The sequence below is a fragment of the Mauremys mutica genome, chromosome 17 (assembly GCF_020497125.1).
Source record: "Mauremys mutica isolate MM-2020 ecotype Southern chromosome 17, ASM2049712v1, whole genome shotgun sequence".
Taxonomy (NCBI): domain Eukaryota; kingdom Metazoa; phylum Chordata; order Testudines; family Geoemydidae; genus Mauremys; species Mauremys mutica.
The window spans coordinates 27,158,090-27,173,163 of NC_059088.1; the positions used below are offsets into that span (position 1 = coordinate 27,158,090).

Consider the following 15,074-nt stretch of genomic DNA (forward strand, 5'->3'; position numbering starts at 1 on the left):
AACCAGGAAGGGAACCCGGGAGTCCTGACGCCATGCCCCCTGCTCTAATCACAGACCCCCGTGTGGGCTGGTGGTGACACGGATGAGGGATGCGGCAGCGCTTGCCCCGAGGGTACGTCTACGCTGCAGCGGGCAGTGAGTCTCCGAGCCCGGGCTCACAGCCTGGTGGCAGCAGGGCTTGCGTGAGCGCACTCAGAAGAGCTCTGTGGACACTGCGGTACTGCCAGAGGCTTGGGCTACTCGCTGAGTTCAAGCCCACCTTACCCCCTGCCTCCCTGTGCCGCCGCAGCCCCAGGGTTATTTTTAGCGTGCTGCCACAAGCCCCGCTAACCCAAGGCTGCCCCCTGCCCCCGAGCTGGGCGTCAGCACAGAGCCCAGATCCGTTAGCTGCCTTTTTCTTTCCCTTCATTAATGGGTGGCCAAGCTTGGCCTGCGTCACATCTCTGCCCTTGGGGCCCTCGCTGTAACCCTTGGGCACTCGCAGGCTTATGGATGTCTAGGGGAGCTCTTGCAAGGACAGAGCCGTCACCGTCTCTCCGTGTTCCCCCTCCCCCCACCATGCTTTTCATTTCCCCTTTAATGTGTCCCGCGGAGCCGAGGCCAATCGATTACGTAAAGAAATTTGGAGCAAGTCAACGAACAGCTGCAACTTGTCCCGCGGGGCCCCGTCCGTCAGAGGACAGGGACGAAGGGCGAGGAGCAGCACGCTCTCTTCCCTGCTTCGGCCAGAGGGGCCGGGAGGGACGGAGGTGGGCGTTTGCGAATCTGGAGCCCCTCGGTGCTAGCTGGCAGAGGCCATTGTAACGCCTCTCAGGCCTGACACGCTCATCACCCCCAATACACTGCTGCCATAACAGGTACCTACAAAGTGTCATGTAAGGTGTCATATGTAAACGGGCAACGTGCTGGTCCCGAAAACCATTGCATGATGTGTGTGTGGGTTGTGGACCAAGAGATAAAGATGTCCGCTGGAAATGTGTTCTTAAGGGTGTATTTGAAGCAGTGCATAAACCCAGCCTGCCCTAGACAAAGGAACATGTATTTACCTGCCTGACCGGCTTGATTACAGGCAGAGGACAATGAAAGTACATTTATATATAAGGTAAACAAAGCCATCAAGCTAACAAGTGAAGACACTCACAACCGGGGGGACAGAATCTGCACTGCAGGAAGATTTCCTGGCTCTTGAGGCAGAGACAATGGACTCTGGGTAATACAAGGGGATCAAAAAGGCATTTTCATGACAATCACTTAGGGGACAGAGGAGACAGCACCCTCGGAGCCGGGGAAAGTTGCATCCCCTAGTCTGGAGGGTTTCATGGGGCAGTCGCATGTGATTTGGGGGATCACTTTGGCTCAGATCCTCCCTCCCCCGGTGCTTCCATTCCTGCCGCTGTCACGGTGACCCAAACTGGGAGGGGAACTTTCATTGCTGCTGAGCAGGTCTGAGCCAGGAGTGGGGTGCGGAGGGGCTGATCCACAGGGCTCTCGGTCTCTTTGCTCTACATGTCCTTCCTCTTCTGCCTCCTGCTTCCCAAAGTAGCTGGTCCCTGCTCTGAGGGTGCAACGTGGAGCCTCCAAGGGGAAGCCCCGGGGTTGGGGGCGGGTGGGGGATATAAAGAGTCATGGGGGGGCCCACTACATGCCTCATCTCACTCCGCTGGAGGGGCGGGTTCCCCCTTCCCTCTCCCACTGGTTGGATCTTTCTCGTGTGTCTGTTTCAACACGTTCGTTTAAAGGTTCGAGCTCACTGGGGTTGTCCGGGTTGAAAGGCCCCGGGGAGATTCTAGAGCGGCTGCAGTGCCAGACAGGGTGGGGGGCAGACGTGGAGGGAGACGGGGGTGCTGGGTTTTTGCGTGTCTGTCCCTGCCCTGCACTCCCCGCTCTGAGTTCAGAGTCTCCCTGATCCCTGCTGAGCCGTCCCAGCCTTGCGAACCGAGGGCAAGGGACAGCATGTGGGGCAGAGGGTGAGAATGGGCTGGCCCCATGACCTGTCTACCTCGCCCCCACCAGTGCTTCAGGGCCTGGCGCTGACACGCCTCCCCTCTCCTTTGTCTCCCACTTTGAGGGAAGTGATTTTGTCATATAGGAACATAGGTTTGCTGCACCCAATCAGACCATCGGTCCAGCAGCTCACCCACCAATTGCAGAACTCAACGCAGGAGAGAGGAAGGCTGGTCCCGTCCCGTGGTTAGGATGCTAGCCTTAGGCTTCGGAGACCTGGCGCCAGTTCCCAGCTCTGCTGCACACTCCCTGTGTGAGCTTGGGCCAATCACTTAGCTTTCTTCTCTGTGCCTCAGTTTCCCCATCTGTACAATGCCCAGATGCTACAGTGATGGGAGACGGGCAGAGAAGTACCATAAACAGATGATGCTTCAGAGGGAGGCAAAAGCCCCACAATGACGGTAGAAATAGGCCTGCAACAGAACCCCAGAAACCCGCTGTGAGCCCTCCAGTTCAGATCCAGGTTCAAGGTGCGGGCCCATCTCGACTCATGATGCACCTGGGCCCTGTCTGAGCTGGCGCCTTGCCACGTTGGATCAGCACCCTCTGCCAGTTGTGTGTGGCAGGAGGAAAATCCATGCCCCCTGCTGTGATCATTTCATGCGTCGGAGCATGAGATTCGATTACCCGCCAGTCTTAACAGGCGTAGCCGCAACCGGCCATTACCGCTCGCAAAATGACCCAGCTGCAACAAGAAAGAAAGAAAGAAAGAAAGAAAAAAGAAAGAAAGAGGGAAGCGTCTTTTTTCCAAAGCCGAGACCTCTCTTTTTCTGTGGCAGTTTAATTCCGTTCCCCACCTCCCTGACTTTCTTATGCAATAATAAATAATAAATCCTCATACATTCTAAACAGCCAGGATACACACACACACACACAAGGGCATGTTATTTACAAGGGATAGTTTTTCCCTCCACAGTTGCTTTTCATTTCTTTTTAAAAAGTGCACAACCCCACAAATAAATAGCAACATTTATCAATAAATTAATTCAATAAATAGCCTTGTGGCACAGAGACGGGACTGATGAGTGAAGGAGGCGGGGGGTGGGCCCCACTCCCTCTGTCCATCGGCTTCCCTTCCTGAACTGCGTGAGGTTGGGAAATCCATCCCTGTCTTCACTGTTCATGTCCAGGGATCTCAAAGCACGTGGTGGACGTTCACTGATGAGCTTGCATGAGGCCGAGGTAGGTAGCATTCTCCCTGTTTACACAGAGGGGGAAACTGAGGCAGAGAGGAGGGAAGTGGCGCACCCCAGTGAATCAGCGGCGGAGCTGGGAACAGAGCCCAAAAGGCCTGATGAGAACAGCGCGTTGGGAAAAAAACCTCTTTTCATCAGTTTTGTCCACTGAATTTCATCTGAACCCCCAAATGGAACTGGAAAGATTCAGCTGTGGTGGCTGCGGTGAAATGCCTAGAGAGACAGACAGACAGAAGATCATAGACAGATAGACACAGGGAGGGAGAGTGGATATGTAGCTAAAAGGATATGTATTGTGATAGATCGATATAGATGGGTGTGTATGGGGATAGATACACAGATATGTATGAGGACAGACAGACAGACAGATTAGATGGAGGAGTATGGGGCTAGATAGATAGATAGATAGATAGATGGGGTGTGTGGGGATAGCTAGATAGATAGATAGATGGGGTGTGTGGGGATAGATAGATAGATAGATAGATGGGGTGTCTGGGGATAGCTAGATAGATAGATAGACAGATAGATAGATAGAGGGGGTGTGTGGGGATAGCTAGATAGATAGATAGATGGGGTGTGTGGGGATAGATAGATAGATAGATAGATGGGGTGTGTGGGGATAGCTAGATAGCTAGATAGACAGATAGATAGATGGGGGTGTATGAAGATGGAGAGATGTGTATGGGGATAAATGATAAATAGATGTTCTGACCCTGTAGACCCTTAGCCACAGGAACGATCTCATTGAAGCCAATAGGTGGATTTATGCAGGCTCAGACCCATAAAGTTCATGCTTGTTTACTTATCTGCGCCAGCTCTTTTTCGATTGGCCGCAGGCCCTGTGTTTTGTTTACAGTTCGCTCATGCGGCGATCGGATTGGCCAAACACCGTTTATCTTTGGTTCTAATGTCTACCAATCAGATTCTCTTTCTCCGACAGTAAGCAGGGCTTGGCTTTGCCATTGGAAAGGGGGGACGGATTTGCTGAGCTGGGCAACGCCTGACCCCCAGGGCTGGGGCCAGGACTCCCAGAAGGGGACCAGAGAGAGATCCTGCTCCTGCTCTGTGCAACAGATTCGCTGGGGGGTGGAATCCCGCACTGTCTGCGGATGCCTTCACTTGGGGCTACAGCGCCTGCTTCTCTGCGCCTGATTTACGCCAGGGAGCATGAGAAGACACGCAGCCCCATAGGTCAACGGCCTGGGGGGGTTGCTCACCCAGTTCCCATTCATTTAGCCCCATGGCCGTCATTTGCACCAGTGCAAACTGGGTGCACAGATCCCTCTAAGTGCAGCTGCCCCAGTGCAAACCCATCGCAGATCATAGTTTACAGCAGGGAGGCACCGGATAACCTGCACTGGTGAAAACTGTGCTCTGTTGGGGTAAATTGTGTCCCACTAAGGGGTTAAAACCGGTGACTGGAATCCCAGTGGAGGCAAGGCCTGACACCTGCTTCGCATGGAGGTTAACGACAACACAAGGTGCATGGCAAAGGAGAGTCGAGGCCTGAAGCCCTAAGAAAGGTGTGAATTAACTATTCCCATTCATTGCAACAGGATGTTCACTCTGGAGGCTAATGATGGCAAGGTAGAGGTCAGCCTTACTTATTCACTGTGCACTGATCATTACAGCAGGCAAAGCCAGCCATCTGAGATTGTCGGTGTAGTTTGGGATTGTATCTGGAGCTTAAGTAGAAAGTCACCACATTTCTCCCAGTCTGACCCCTCTTACTAGGAGACATGAAACAGCCTTAGGGACCAGAGCCTGCTGCCATCAAACACACACTGGGCTTGACTGCCTGTTGTCCACCTTGTCCAGTCACTTATACCGGTGCAAAGCAGGTGCAAAACACTCCTGAGTCAGGACGGGCACCATTCACACTCACTTTGCACCACTATAAACAAGAGCAGGACAATGGAGATTGGCGCCTATTAACTGCAACGGGAGCAAACTCTGACCTTTGGGATGCTGAACTGGGAACTGGTCGGGAGACCGAGATCCAGTCTTGGTGGCAGTTCTCACCCAGTGGGGCACTGAAATTCCCCCCAGGGACAGACTCAGAGCCAGTTTTCCCTTGCGCTTATTGGAAAAGGGATGGGGTCATGACAGAGGACAAGGTTTATACCTTCTGGAGTGGATCTGAGCAAGGAAACGCCCTCTTTCCCATCCATCTATGGGCACCTTCCACCTTTCATTAGGTTCTGGACCCTGCAGGAAAGCTGCTGCTTTCTCATCTTTGTAGGGCCAGGGCTGGGGGCTGCCCCAGGTCTTCCATTTTTGCAGCATGTTTGGTATTTCTTTTCAGGGCAGGAAAAGCCAGGAGCCCTGCGGCTGTGCAAGGAATGCTGGAGCTCACAGGGGGTCAAGCTCCCTTCCTTGTCTGCCTAGATCTGGGGGTTGCCGGGGGCATCAGGCTCAGATGGCCCCTCGAGACAGGGCCTTTTGGGAGCCCCGTGTATGGTGCTAGCAGGGAGAGATGCAGCCGACAGACAAAAGGCCTGAAATGTTCCTGCTGTTGGCACTTCTGCAATCCAGGCCATGGCTCAGGTAGAAGACAGAGCAGAGAGACACATGGGCTAGATCCCAGGACTGCTGGCGCTGCTGCGGCTCGGAGGTCCAGCTTGGGGTTCCAGTAAGAGATGGAGCAGACAGACGGATGGAGGGGTGGACAGACGTGGGCTCGGAGGCTCCAGATGTCCCGCATGTGGTTCAGGTAGCAGCTAGACAGACAGATGGATGTAGGCTTGGTGGCTCAGATGCCCAGTGGGAGATGTAGCAGAAACACGGACAGACGGACATAGGCTCGGTGGCTCAGACTCCAGGAAGTAGTCAGGTAGGATATATGGTAAACGCATGGACAGACAGACAGAGATGGGCTTGGTGGCTCACATGTCTGGCAGGATCTGTAGAGAAATACGGACAGACAGATGGACAATCGTTGGCTCAGACATCCAGGTAGGAGATGCAGCAGACAGATGGGCCGACATGGGCTCGGTGGCTCAGACGTCCAGCACGTGGTTCAGGTAGGAGATGTAGCAGACAGACAGACAGACAGATGGACATGGGCTTGGTGGCTCAGACGTCCAGCACGTGGTTCAGGTAGGAGATGTAGCAGACAGATGGACAGACGGACATGGGCTCGGTGGCTCAGATGTCCAGCATGTAGTTCAGGTAGGAGATGTAGCAGACAGACAGATGGATGTGGGCTCGGTGGCTCAGATGTCCAGCACGTGGTTCAGGTAGGAGATGTAGCAGACTGATGGACAGATGGATGTGGGCTCGGTGGCTCAGACGTCCAGCACGTGGTTCAGGTAGGAGATGTAGCAGACAGACAGACAGACGGACGTGGGCTCGGTGGCTCAGACGTCCAGCACGTGGTTCAGGTAGGAGATGTAGCAGACAGACGGACGTGGGCTCGGTGGCTCAGACGTCCAGCACGTGGTTCAGGTAGGAGATGTAGTAGACAGACGGACAGATGGACGTGGGCTCGGTGGCTCAGATGTCCAGCACAAGGTTCAGGTAGGAGATGTAGCAGACAGACAGACAGACGGACGTGGGCTCGGTGGCTCAGACGTCCAGCACGTGGTTCAGGTAGGAGATGTAGCAGACAGACGGACAGATGGACGTGTGCTCAGTGGCTCAGACGTCCAGCACGTGGTTCAGGTAGGAGATGTAGCAGACAGACAGACAGATGGACGTGAGCTCGGTGGCTCAGACGTCCAGCACGTGGTTCAGGTAGGAGATGTAGCAGACAGACGGACAGATGGACGTGTGCTCAGTGGCTCAGACGTCCAGCACGTGGTTCAGGTAGGAGATGTAGCAGACAGACAGACAGATGGACGTGAGCTCGGTGGCTCAGACGTCCAGCACGTGGTTCAGGTAGGAGATGTAGTAGACAGACGGACAGATGGACGTGGGCTCGGTGGCTCAGATGTCCAGCACAAGGTTCAGGTAGGAGATGTAGCAGACAGACAGACAGACGGATGTGGGCTCGGTGGCTCAGATGTCCAGCACGTGGTTCAGGTAGGAGATGTAGCAGACAGACAGACAGATGGACGTGAGCTCGGTGGCTCAGACGTCCAGCACGTGGTTCAGGTAGGAGATGTAGCAGACAGACGGACAGATGGACGTGAGCTCGGTGGCTCAGACGTCCAGCACGTGGTTCAGGTAGGAGATGTAGCAGATGGCCAACCTGAGGATCTCGATCTTGGAGAGCTTCTTGTCAGGGGGCAGGGTGGGCAGCAGTTTTCGCAGCTCGGCGAAGGCCATGTTGAAAGCCTCGACGCGGATGCGCTCCCGCGTGGCGTGGGCTGTCCGGTACTTAGCCGTGGCACGCCGCCGACGCCGACGCTCCTCTCGGCTCAAGTGCTGCAGGTCCTTTTTCAGAGCCTCACCCGGCTCAGCTAGCCGGGACTGGGCACACAAGCCGATGCTGCCGGCCTCCTCCACTCCGGCCCCACGGCCACCGCCCCCACCACAGTCGCTAAAAACTGACTCTGTCTCTGAGTGAGACGGGGGCATGTCGATTTCCGTCTGGTCTGAATTGAGCATCATCTTTTCAAAGGATGGATGGATAGATAGACTGATGGGTGTGTATCAGGATGGATAGATAGATAGATAGATAGATAGATAGATAGATAGATAGATAGATAGAGGGTGTGTAAGGGGATGGATAGATAGATAGATAGATAGATAGAATTAATTCCAAAATAAAATTGCTCTGCTTCTAATATTTTGTTCTCTGGTTCATATCATCACCATTTTAAAAAAAAAATCCTTCCAAGGAAAATTCCTTTCTCCAGGGAATTAGTCACACATTCAACAATCTTCCAAATAAATAATTTAAATAAATTTCCAATAAATATATAAATTAAATAAATAAATCTCTCCTCTCTGTGCACATGTAGATTGCAGGGTCGGCCTTCGGCACGCTGTGCGGCGTGGTTTGCCTTCTTCAGATGTCAGTCTCTGCAATTGCCTCCAAAGTGCTCTAGAAAACAGAAACAAAGGAGTTCTCACTAACTTTCTGCTCCCACTGAAACAGAAAGAAAGAAAGAAAGTTTATTTCATCTGTCCCTTTAGGACAAGCAAACAGTTCCAGTTACAAGCCAGCAAAGCCCCCGGCCTCGTGCAGAGAACGGACGCAGCTCGACCCATGCCTGGCTGCCAGCAACATGGGCAGCGGGCAGGGCCTTAGGGGTTGCAGCAGCCCGTGGCTGCAGGGAAAGGCCCAGAGCGGGGAGCCTGTGGGGAGGCTGGGGGACTAGATGGAAGTCATTTCTCCTGGCTCTCTGGAGAGATGACAGGTGGTGGATTGGAGCGAGGGGGGAAAGACAGACTGCGGGGGTGGGGGGGGGGCTTATTGTATATTAAATGAGCCCGTATGTCATGGATTCTGGCACCCCAGACATATGGAACCCAACACAGCTGCTTGGCTTGACGTCTCCAAATGGAAGTTGGCTCCCTGCTCCCCCCGGGACTCCGCATGCAGGCCAGGAACACTGGCTCTCCGCCTGCCCTCCCTCCCCTGCCCTCACAGCCCCGCTCTGCAGAGCCCGGCTCGCACACAGATGCTTCCAAAGCAGGGACTGTGGGTCTGGGGAAAGGGCAGGCCGGGCCTGAGCCACCCCTCCCAACCAGGCTGGGACAGGACCGGGCAAGGGGCAGAGCCAGAGAGGAAAGAGCAACAAAGTTTGGAGTGAGTAGAACGAAGATGGGTTAGAAAAAAAGATCTCAGCACTAGAGAGAGCTGTTACTGCTAGCAGAGCCTGTAAACTGGGTCGATAGACAGCTAGCGAGCTACAAGGGGTGGTTGGGGCTAGCTAGCTAGCTAGATACGGTAGATGTGTATAAAATATTATTCTTGTATAACATCTTTTGCACGTGGCGAGATGCTTTTGAATTCTAACAAGCCATATGATTATAAGAAACAAGCAGAATGGCTGAATAAACAGAATGGATAAACAGAGGCAATGAAATGAAAGAAATATTCGGAGTCGGACTTTTTAAAAGACTGACATGTACAGACACAGCCTCATGACTGTGTAGAAATGCACCCAGAGAAGGACGTGCAGACTCAGAGAGGGAAACTCACAGGCATATAGACTGAAATTTGTACACACAAAAATACACTCCAAAATTCACACACAGAGAAGTTAACACACATAAAACCCACACACACATACACAGTAATTCACCCACATGCTCACATACACACAGAGTCACGCACATGAAAAACAGACACAGTATGCGAACAACACACACACAAATTCATACACACAAAACCACACACATATACACACACAGTAATTGACTCACACACGTGCACACACACAGAAATAAATACACACAGCCAAACTCACACAAATGTACACACAGACGCACACAGAGACACAACCACTCACATTGCAATATGGGGAAACACCTGTCAAAAACATCCCCTAGAAATCTTGTACCAAATAAAATAAAAATCCAGAAAGCAAATTATTTCGCTCATATGGCACATTTTAATTAAAAACAAATGAAAAGTTATTCTAGCGAAGGTCGAGGGTTCGGGGAGCAAAGGTGGAACTGCTTTTCGGGCACTGCTTGTAGCTGGATCCAATGCCCCCTTCTCCCTCAAAGATCTGAGCTTTGCACCCTGAAGCGGTGTCTGTGATGGGGGAGAAATTGGGGGGCCTTGGACTGGGGAGAAGGGGAAATAGGGAGAACACAGAACCCCTGCAATGGCGGGGGATTGGGGAGAGTTGCTGGGACTCCCTAGAATAGAGGGGGACGGGAGGAGGACACCCAGAGAGCTTGTGGGGTCGGGTGGGAGGGAACCAGTGAGTCCCGGGGCTGTGCAATGAGCTACAAAGTGTGCGACCCATTAGTAACTCACCCTCCTTGTGGCAAGGTCCAGAGACACCAGTTCAGGTGTCGATCAAGAAGGCCCCGATCCAGCCGAGTGTTTAGGCATGTGTTTAAATTCTCTAAGTGTCCCCGTCCCCTGCCACCAGTGTGCGCTGTGTCTGTCTAATGGAACGTTTTCTCTTCCATTTCCCTACCCCGCCTCGTCTCTCTCTCTCTCCGCTGCCCTCTCATTCCTGTTTTCTCAAGGATGATCCCACCGAACCAGGATCCCCGATCTCCCACTTCTAAGCCTGAGAGGGGAGACCAGGCCCCCGCCCTCCCCGCTTGGCCTTGGGAGCAGCGTGCTGGGAGAGTGAACAATAGTGAGGGAAGGTCTGCCTGCAGCGGGGGCAGCCGGGAGCTGCTTTTCTTTCCCGAGTGCTTGGGCACACATGGAGCGAGACACGGTCCCTGCCCCAAAGAGTTCACAATCCTGGCTCCCAATGACTGTCCACGGAGAGCTGCTTCATGCTGCAGCATCACCAAGCCGTGGCAGCAGGTAGGGCTTACATCCCTGGACAGCGGTACCGTGCTGGCTCTTCACTCTTCTGCCTCAGGCAGGTTCCCTGCAGCCAGGTCTCTGCAGCCCCTGGGAGGGGCTGCCTGGCTTTGGTGGACTCACGCTGGATTTGCACCCATAACACATGTCTGTCAAACCTAAGGCCCTTTCTAACCATGCCCCACACTCCCCGGGACCGTGGACTTTGATGCCCGCCCCCGGGACTGCCCCACCGCTCGCTTAGGCCAGTTTGTCACCAGCATCACTGTGCTGAAGACAACGGGCGGGATTCTCTGTTGCCCTGTGCCTGGCACCATGTGCAAAGCCCAGCGCTCACTCAGTGCTGGTGCGAGTGACTGTGCAAGGTGCACAGTGAGGATGAAGTGACACCGGTGTCAAACTGGAGGGAGGCTGCAACCAAGCCTGGCTCTCTTGCTCCTACACAGGGGTGGATGGGTGAGGTCACAAATATGGACAAGGAGGTTCACTTGCTCTGGGGCAAGTGGGGCTTTTGCCCCCTCCCCAGACTTTCCATAGGTCTAGATGCTCTGCTGTCCCCGCCCCCCGACTTTGCAGGATATAATATAACCACATACAACGTTCCATACGCTGACACAACTCCCTCCCCTTCCACAATTTTATTTTTGTGACGATGTCCCTGACGCAGGCACAATCGCTCTAAACACCCAGCCCCAACCCCCTGGGAGGTGATTAATGAAAAAGGAGTGGCCAATAGAATCTGGGGTGGGGGCAGGGTACGCCACCTCCCTGCCCCCACCCCAGAACAATCGCCAGCGACATTTGCAAGAGAACTGGCCGTGCCCTCACTTGCCAGCCGTTTGCATGGAACACGCTGGATGGCCGGGCCAGGTTCTGAGCGGCTGTAAATTGCCCTAGCGCAATCCAAGTCAGTGGAATTATGCCCAATTACACCAGCCAAAGGTCTGGCCCTTTGTTATTACAGGGCGATAACTAGCAAGACAGGCCTCTGGGTGTGAACGCCAGGCAGGGATGATGATTTATACCCGTGGGGCTCAACGCAGGAGCCTTAATCAAGGCCTGACTCACGGGACTCCCAGGCTCGCTCGCATGAGTACAGGTTGCAGAATTGGGTCTAAGCAGCTTCCTTTCCCAGCTGCCTGCTTGTCTGAGCTACTCCATCCTGCAAGTCCCTGATGACTGTCCCTCTTGGGAGATTTTCACTTCTCCCCCCTGCAATAAATGCAAACTGAGTGTTCCGTCAATTTGGCTGTGGCAGAAGCCTGGGTTGAGAGCCCCTCGCACTGCGAAGCTGGGCAGGATCCAGCAGTCACATTCAACGGCCACTAAAATCTAAAACAAAATTCTGAGCCAAAGGCCCTTTTTCCCCTTTCCAAAATCTCCCTCTGTGGCCGTTTCCCTGCCTCCAAGTGCGGTGTCACCAAATGCAGCACGTGACTGCTGGTGAGAGGCACCTCGACCCTGGACAGCCAAAGCCGCGTATCTGGACTCAGGGCACTCCTCCACCCCCAGCCCAGGGGTACGGGGTGTTTGGATCTGAGGTTTCTTTTTCAGAGCCATCACAACACCCCAAAAAACCCTCTCAACTTGACTTCTCCAAAGTTAAGTGAGTGTGCATATCCCAAAAGTTATATCAAAAGGCTAACAGAGGGTGGGTTGGTGAAATTCTCTGTCTTGAATATTGTTCTACTTCTAAATGTATATGGATCTATCTATCGCCATACACCATATCTATCTATCTATCTATCTACATACACCACATCTAATCTAATCTATCTATCTATCTATCCCCATACACCACATCTAATCTATCTATCTATCACCGTAGTATGTCACCACATGGTACCGCAGCAATGGGTCTGATTGCAATCTATCAGTGCATCTATAATGCCCACCTCACCCCGTCCCAAGCAATTGCCTTACCTCTAACCGGACGACATCCTCAATTTCTGAAGTTCCTCTGGCTTTACTCTGCTTGCAGGACGAAGCCCGAATAATCCCAGCCCTGAGGATCCGGTTGGCTCGTTCGTTCATTGATGGGGAAGAAAGTTTCCCCCTGTGCGCTCAGACTCCTGCACTGATGGACGGGTCTGGGGAGGGGAGCGATCCTGTCATTGGGACCCAGGCATGCGGAGGTGCAAACGGGCTGCTACACATTTATATGGACACACCTTGAAGCATGCGGCCCATACACTATATATACACGCACCCAAGCTAGCATGCTGCCTCCCACCCCAGGCTTCCTATTGGCCACTCCAGTGCTCCCCTCATAAATATTAAAAGCAGCAGAGGGGATCCCATTGGCTGGGAGGGAAGTTAAAGCCCCCCTGGGAGGGGAGGGAAGGGGAGGTGGGGTTGGATGTGGTCCTGCAGGGGGGAAGGAGGTAGTGGGGTGGGAGGGAGAAGGAGACATCTGTTCACCATGCATATTTCATAAAAGAGAAATAGAGAGACTGGGGAGTGGGGGGAGGAGAAACAAACAGAGACCTCTCCTCTGCGTGGGGGTGGGACAGAGGGGACAGTGCTTGGATCAGAAACTGACTGGAGAACGCTGTGTTCACAGAGACCGGCCACCCTGCAGAACCCGGGCTGAGGATTCACTCTGACCGCTGGTGCAAAGCACAGCGCAGGCCTTTGTGTGCATGTGTGTTTGTGCACATGCTTGTGTGTGTGCGCCTGAGTTTGGGTGTGCGCGCATGAGTTTGTACATGGTTGTGGTTTTTGTGCGTGGGTGTGCATGCTTGTGTGTGCGTGTGTGTGTGAGAGAGGCAGGCAAGCACAGGATGGTGCTGTGCCTCACACACAACTCAAGGGACCCAGGAAGGCTCCCAGGAGCATCAGTGGAACCTTCCCGTCTACGGATTGATTTGAAAGTGCCTGTATAGATTTTAAAAGTTTGATGGGATAAGAAAGCAAGCCAGCCAGCCGGCCCTAACATCCAAATATCCATACGACGTGTCCACAAGCACTTTAACAACACACTCGAATATTTTTGGTGGTTAGATTAAGCTGGGTCCTCCCTGCCAGGCGGCCCATCCCCTCCTCTTTCAAATCCCTCCCTTAAAATCTCATTTTAAATCCTTCCTACTTTGCTCCCAATACTAATAATCTCTCCACAAACTCCCTTCCCTATCTACCTAGCTAGTCCCATATCATCCATTTAATCTAATATCTATGAATCTAATATCTATCTATCCCCATACACACACATCATCTAATCTAATCTAATCTATCCCCATACACCTCCTCTATCTATCTATCTATCTACTCCCGGTTTGCTGACTGGGAACATCCCTCCTTTCCCCATCCCATTTCTTATTTCCCCTTCTCCCCCGTTAGTGTCTGGGGTTTCCTTTCCCTTATCCCGTCCCCCTTTCCAGTCCCCACTCAGTGCAGCCAGGAGCTGGTTTCTCCTTGCCGCAGCGGCAGGAGGTGCCCAGGTGATGGGCACACACACCTGGGCAAGCTCCAGCCTGGGGCCCCGTCTTAGCAGATGGTCTCGGAGTTTGCAGGGAGAGGAGGGGAGGGCGGGGGAGGGATCAGGTGGCGGCGAGGAGCTTGCATCACCATTGCTATGGCACTGATTAAAAAACAATATCTGCCTAATGAGCTCGTGGCAATAGCAGCATCCACCCTGAAATTAACCCACACATAGATACGTGTGCACATCTCACACAATCCCCCCATGCCCAGCGCTCTCTCTCACACACATGCACTTACACAAACGCATCATCCCCCTGTAACCATCACACACACACACAAACATCACACACATAAACATCACAGACACACAAACACCACAGATGCTCAACACCACCCCACACTACACCCACAACACACCCAGTGCTTAAGCTGGGCCAGGGCTTGCCAGGGCTGATCCCCTGCACCTCTAGGCTTGGCGGTTCAGAGCCCCGGCACCGCTGGGTTTGCTGCATCTGTTATGAATGTAAAAAAATGGCTTGAGCCCGGCACCTCTTTCATTACAAATTAAGCACTGCCATCACCCCCGCAGGTCCATCACACCCACCCACACTCTCTGCCTGCTGCCGCCCGCAATCCCCTCTCCCCATGGGGTGACTGATGGGCCACATACATATTTATTTATTTCTCTCTCTGCACAATCCCTGCCCCTCCTGTTTGTGTCTCTCTTCCACTCCCAGGGGCCAGCGCCTCTCCCCCTGCCAGGATGCCAGCCGGGCCCTACCTATCTCTGCAGCTGATGGTGGGATGGTCTCTGGGCATCTTGCCCGGGCCCTGGGAGGAGAGGACGCAGGCAGCTAGCCCGGGATCTCATGCCTGCTCTGTTCTCGGCTTCCTGATAGCCCCAGCTCAGTGCCTGGGTCTCTCTGCTTTGTGTTCTCTTCGGTGACTGCTTCCTCCAGGCCTTAGACAAACGTCCGGTGTAGCCAAGACCCAGTGCCCGCCGAAATCTCACCCCCCAGAGCAAGGTCCCTGGGCTACCTAGCCACACTGCACTGCGCTGT

General features: G+C 53.4%; 2 protein-coding genes across 2 annotated transcripts in view; both read right to left on the reverse strand.

Moving 5' to 3' along the window:
- Window positions 1-7,052: 7,052 nt before the first annotated feature.
- NHLH1 (nescient helix-loop-helix 1) lies at window positions 7,053-7,754 on the reverse strand. Its single transcript, XM_044991997.1, has one exon. The coding sequence runs from the start codon at window positions 7,752-7,754 to the stop codon at window positions 7,344-7,346; it is 411 nt and encodes a 136-aa protein (XP_044847932.1). The 3' UTR covers window positions 7,053-7,343.
- A 330-nt stretch (window positions 7,755-8,084) lies between these two features.
- The window catches only part of NCSTN (nicastrin), a 44,513-nt gene continuing 37,523 nt past the window's right edge, over window positions 8,085-15,074 (reverse strand). Inside the window, exon 17 of the mRNA XM_044991707.1 lies at window positions 8,085-8,190. Coding sequence (XP_044847642.1) covers window positions 8,155-8,190 — 36 coding nt within the window. The 3' untranslated portion in view covers window positions 8,085-8,154. The remainder of the gene's footprint in view (window positions 8,191-15,074) is intronic.

What these genes read in the sequence shown, in the direction of transcription:
- NHLH1 (XM_044991997.1), bottom strand. Translation starts at nt 7,754, where the DNA reads ATGATGCTCAATTCAGACCAGACGGAAATCGACATGCCCCCGTCTCAC.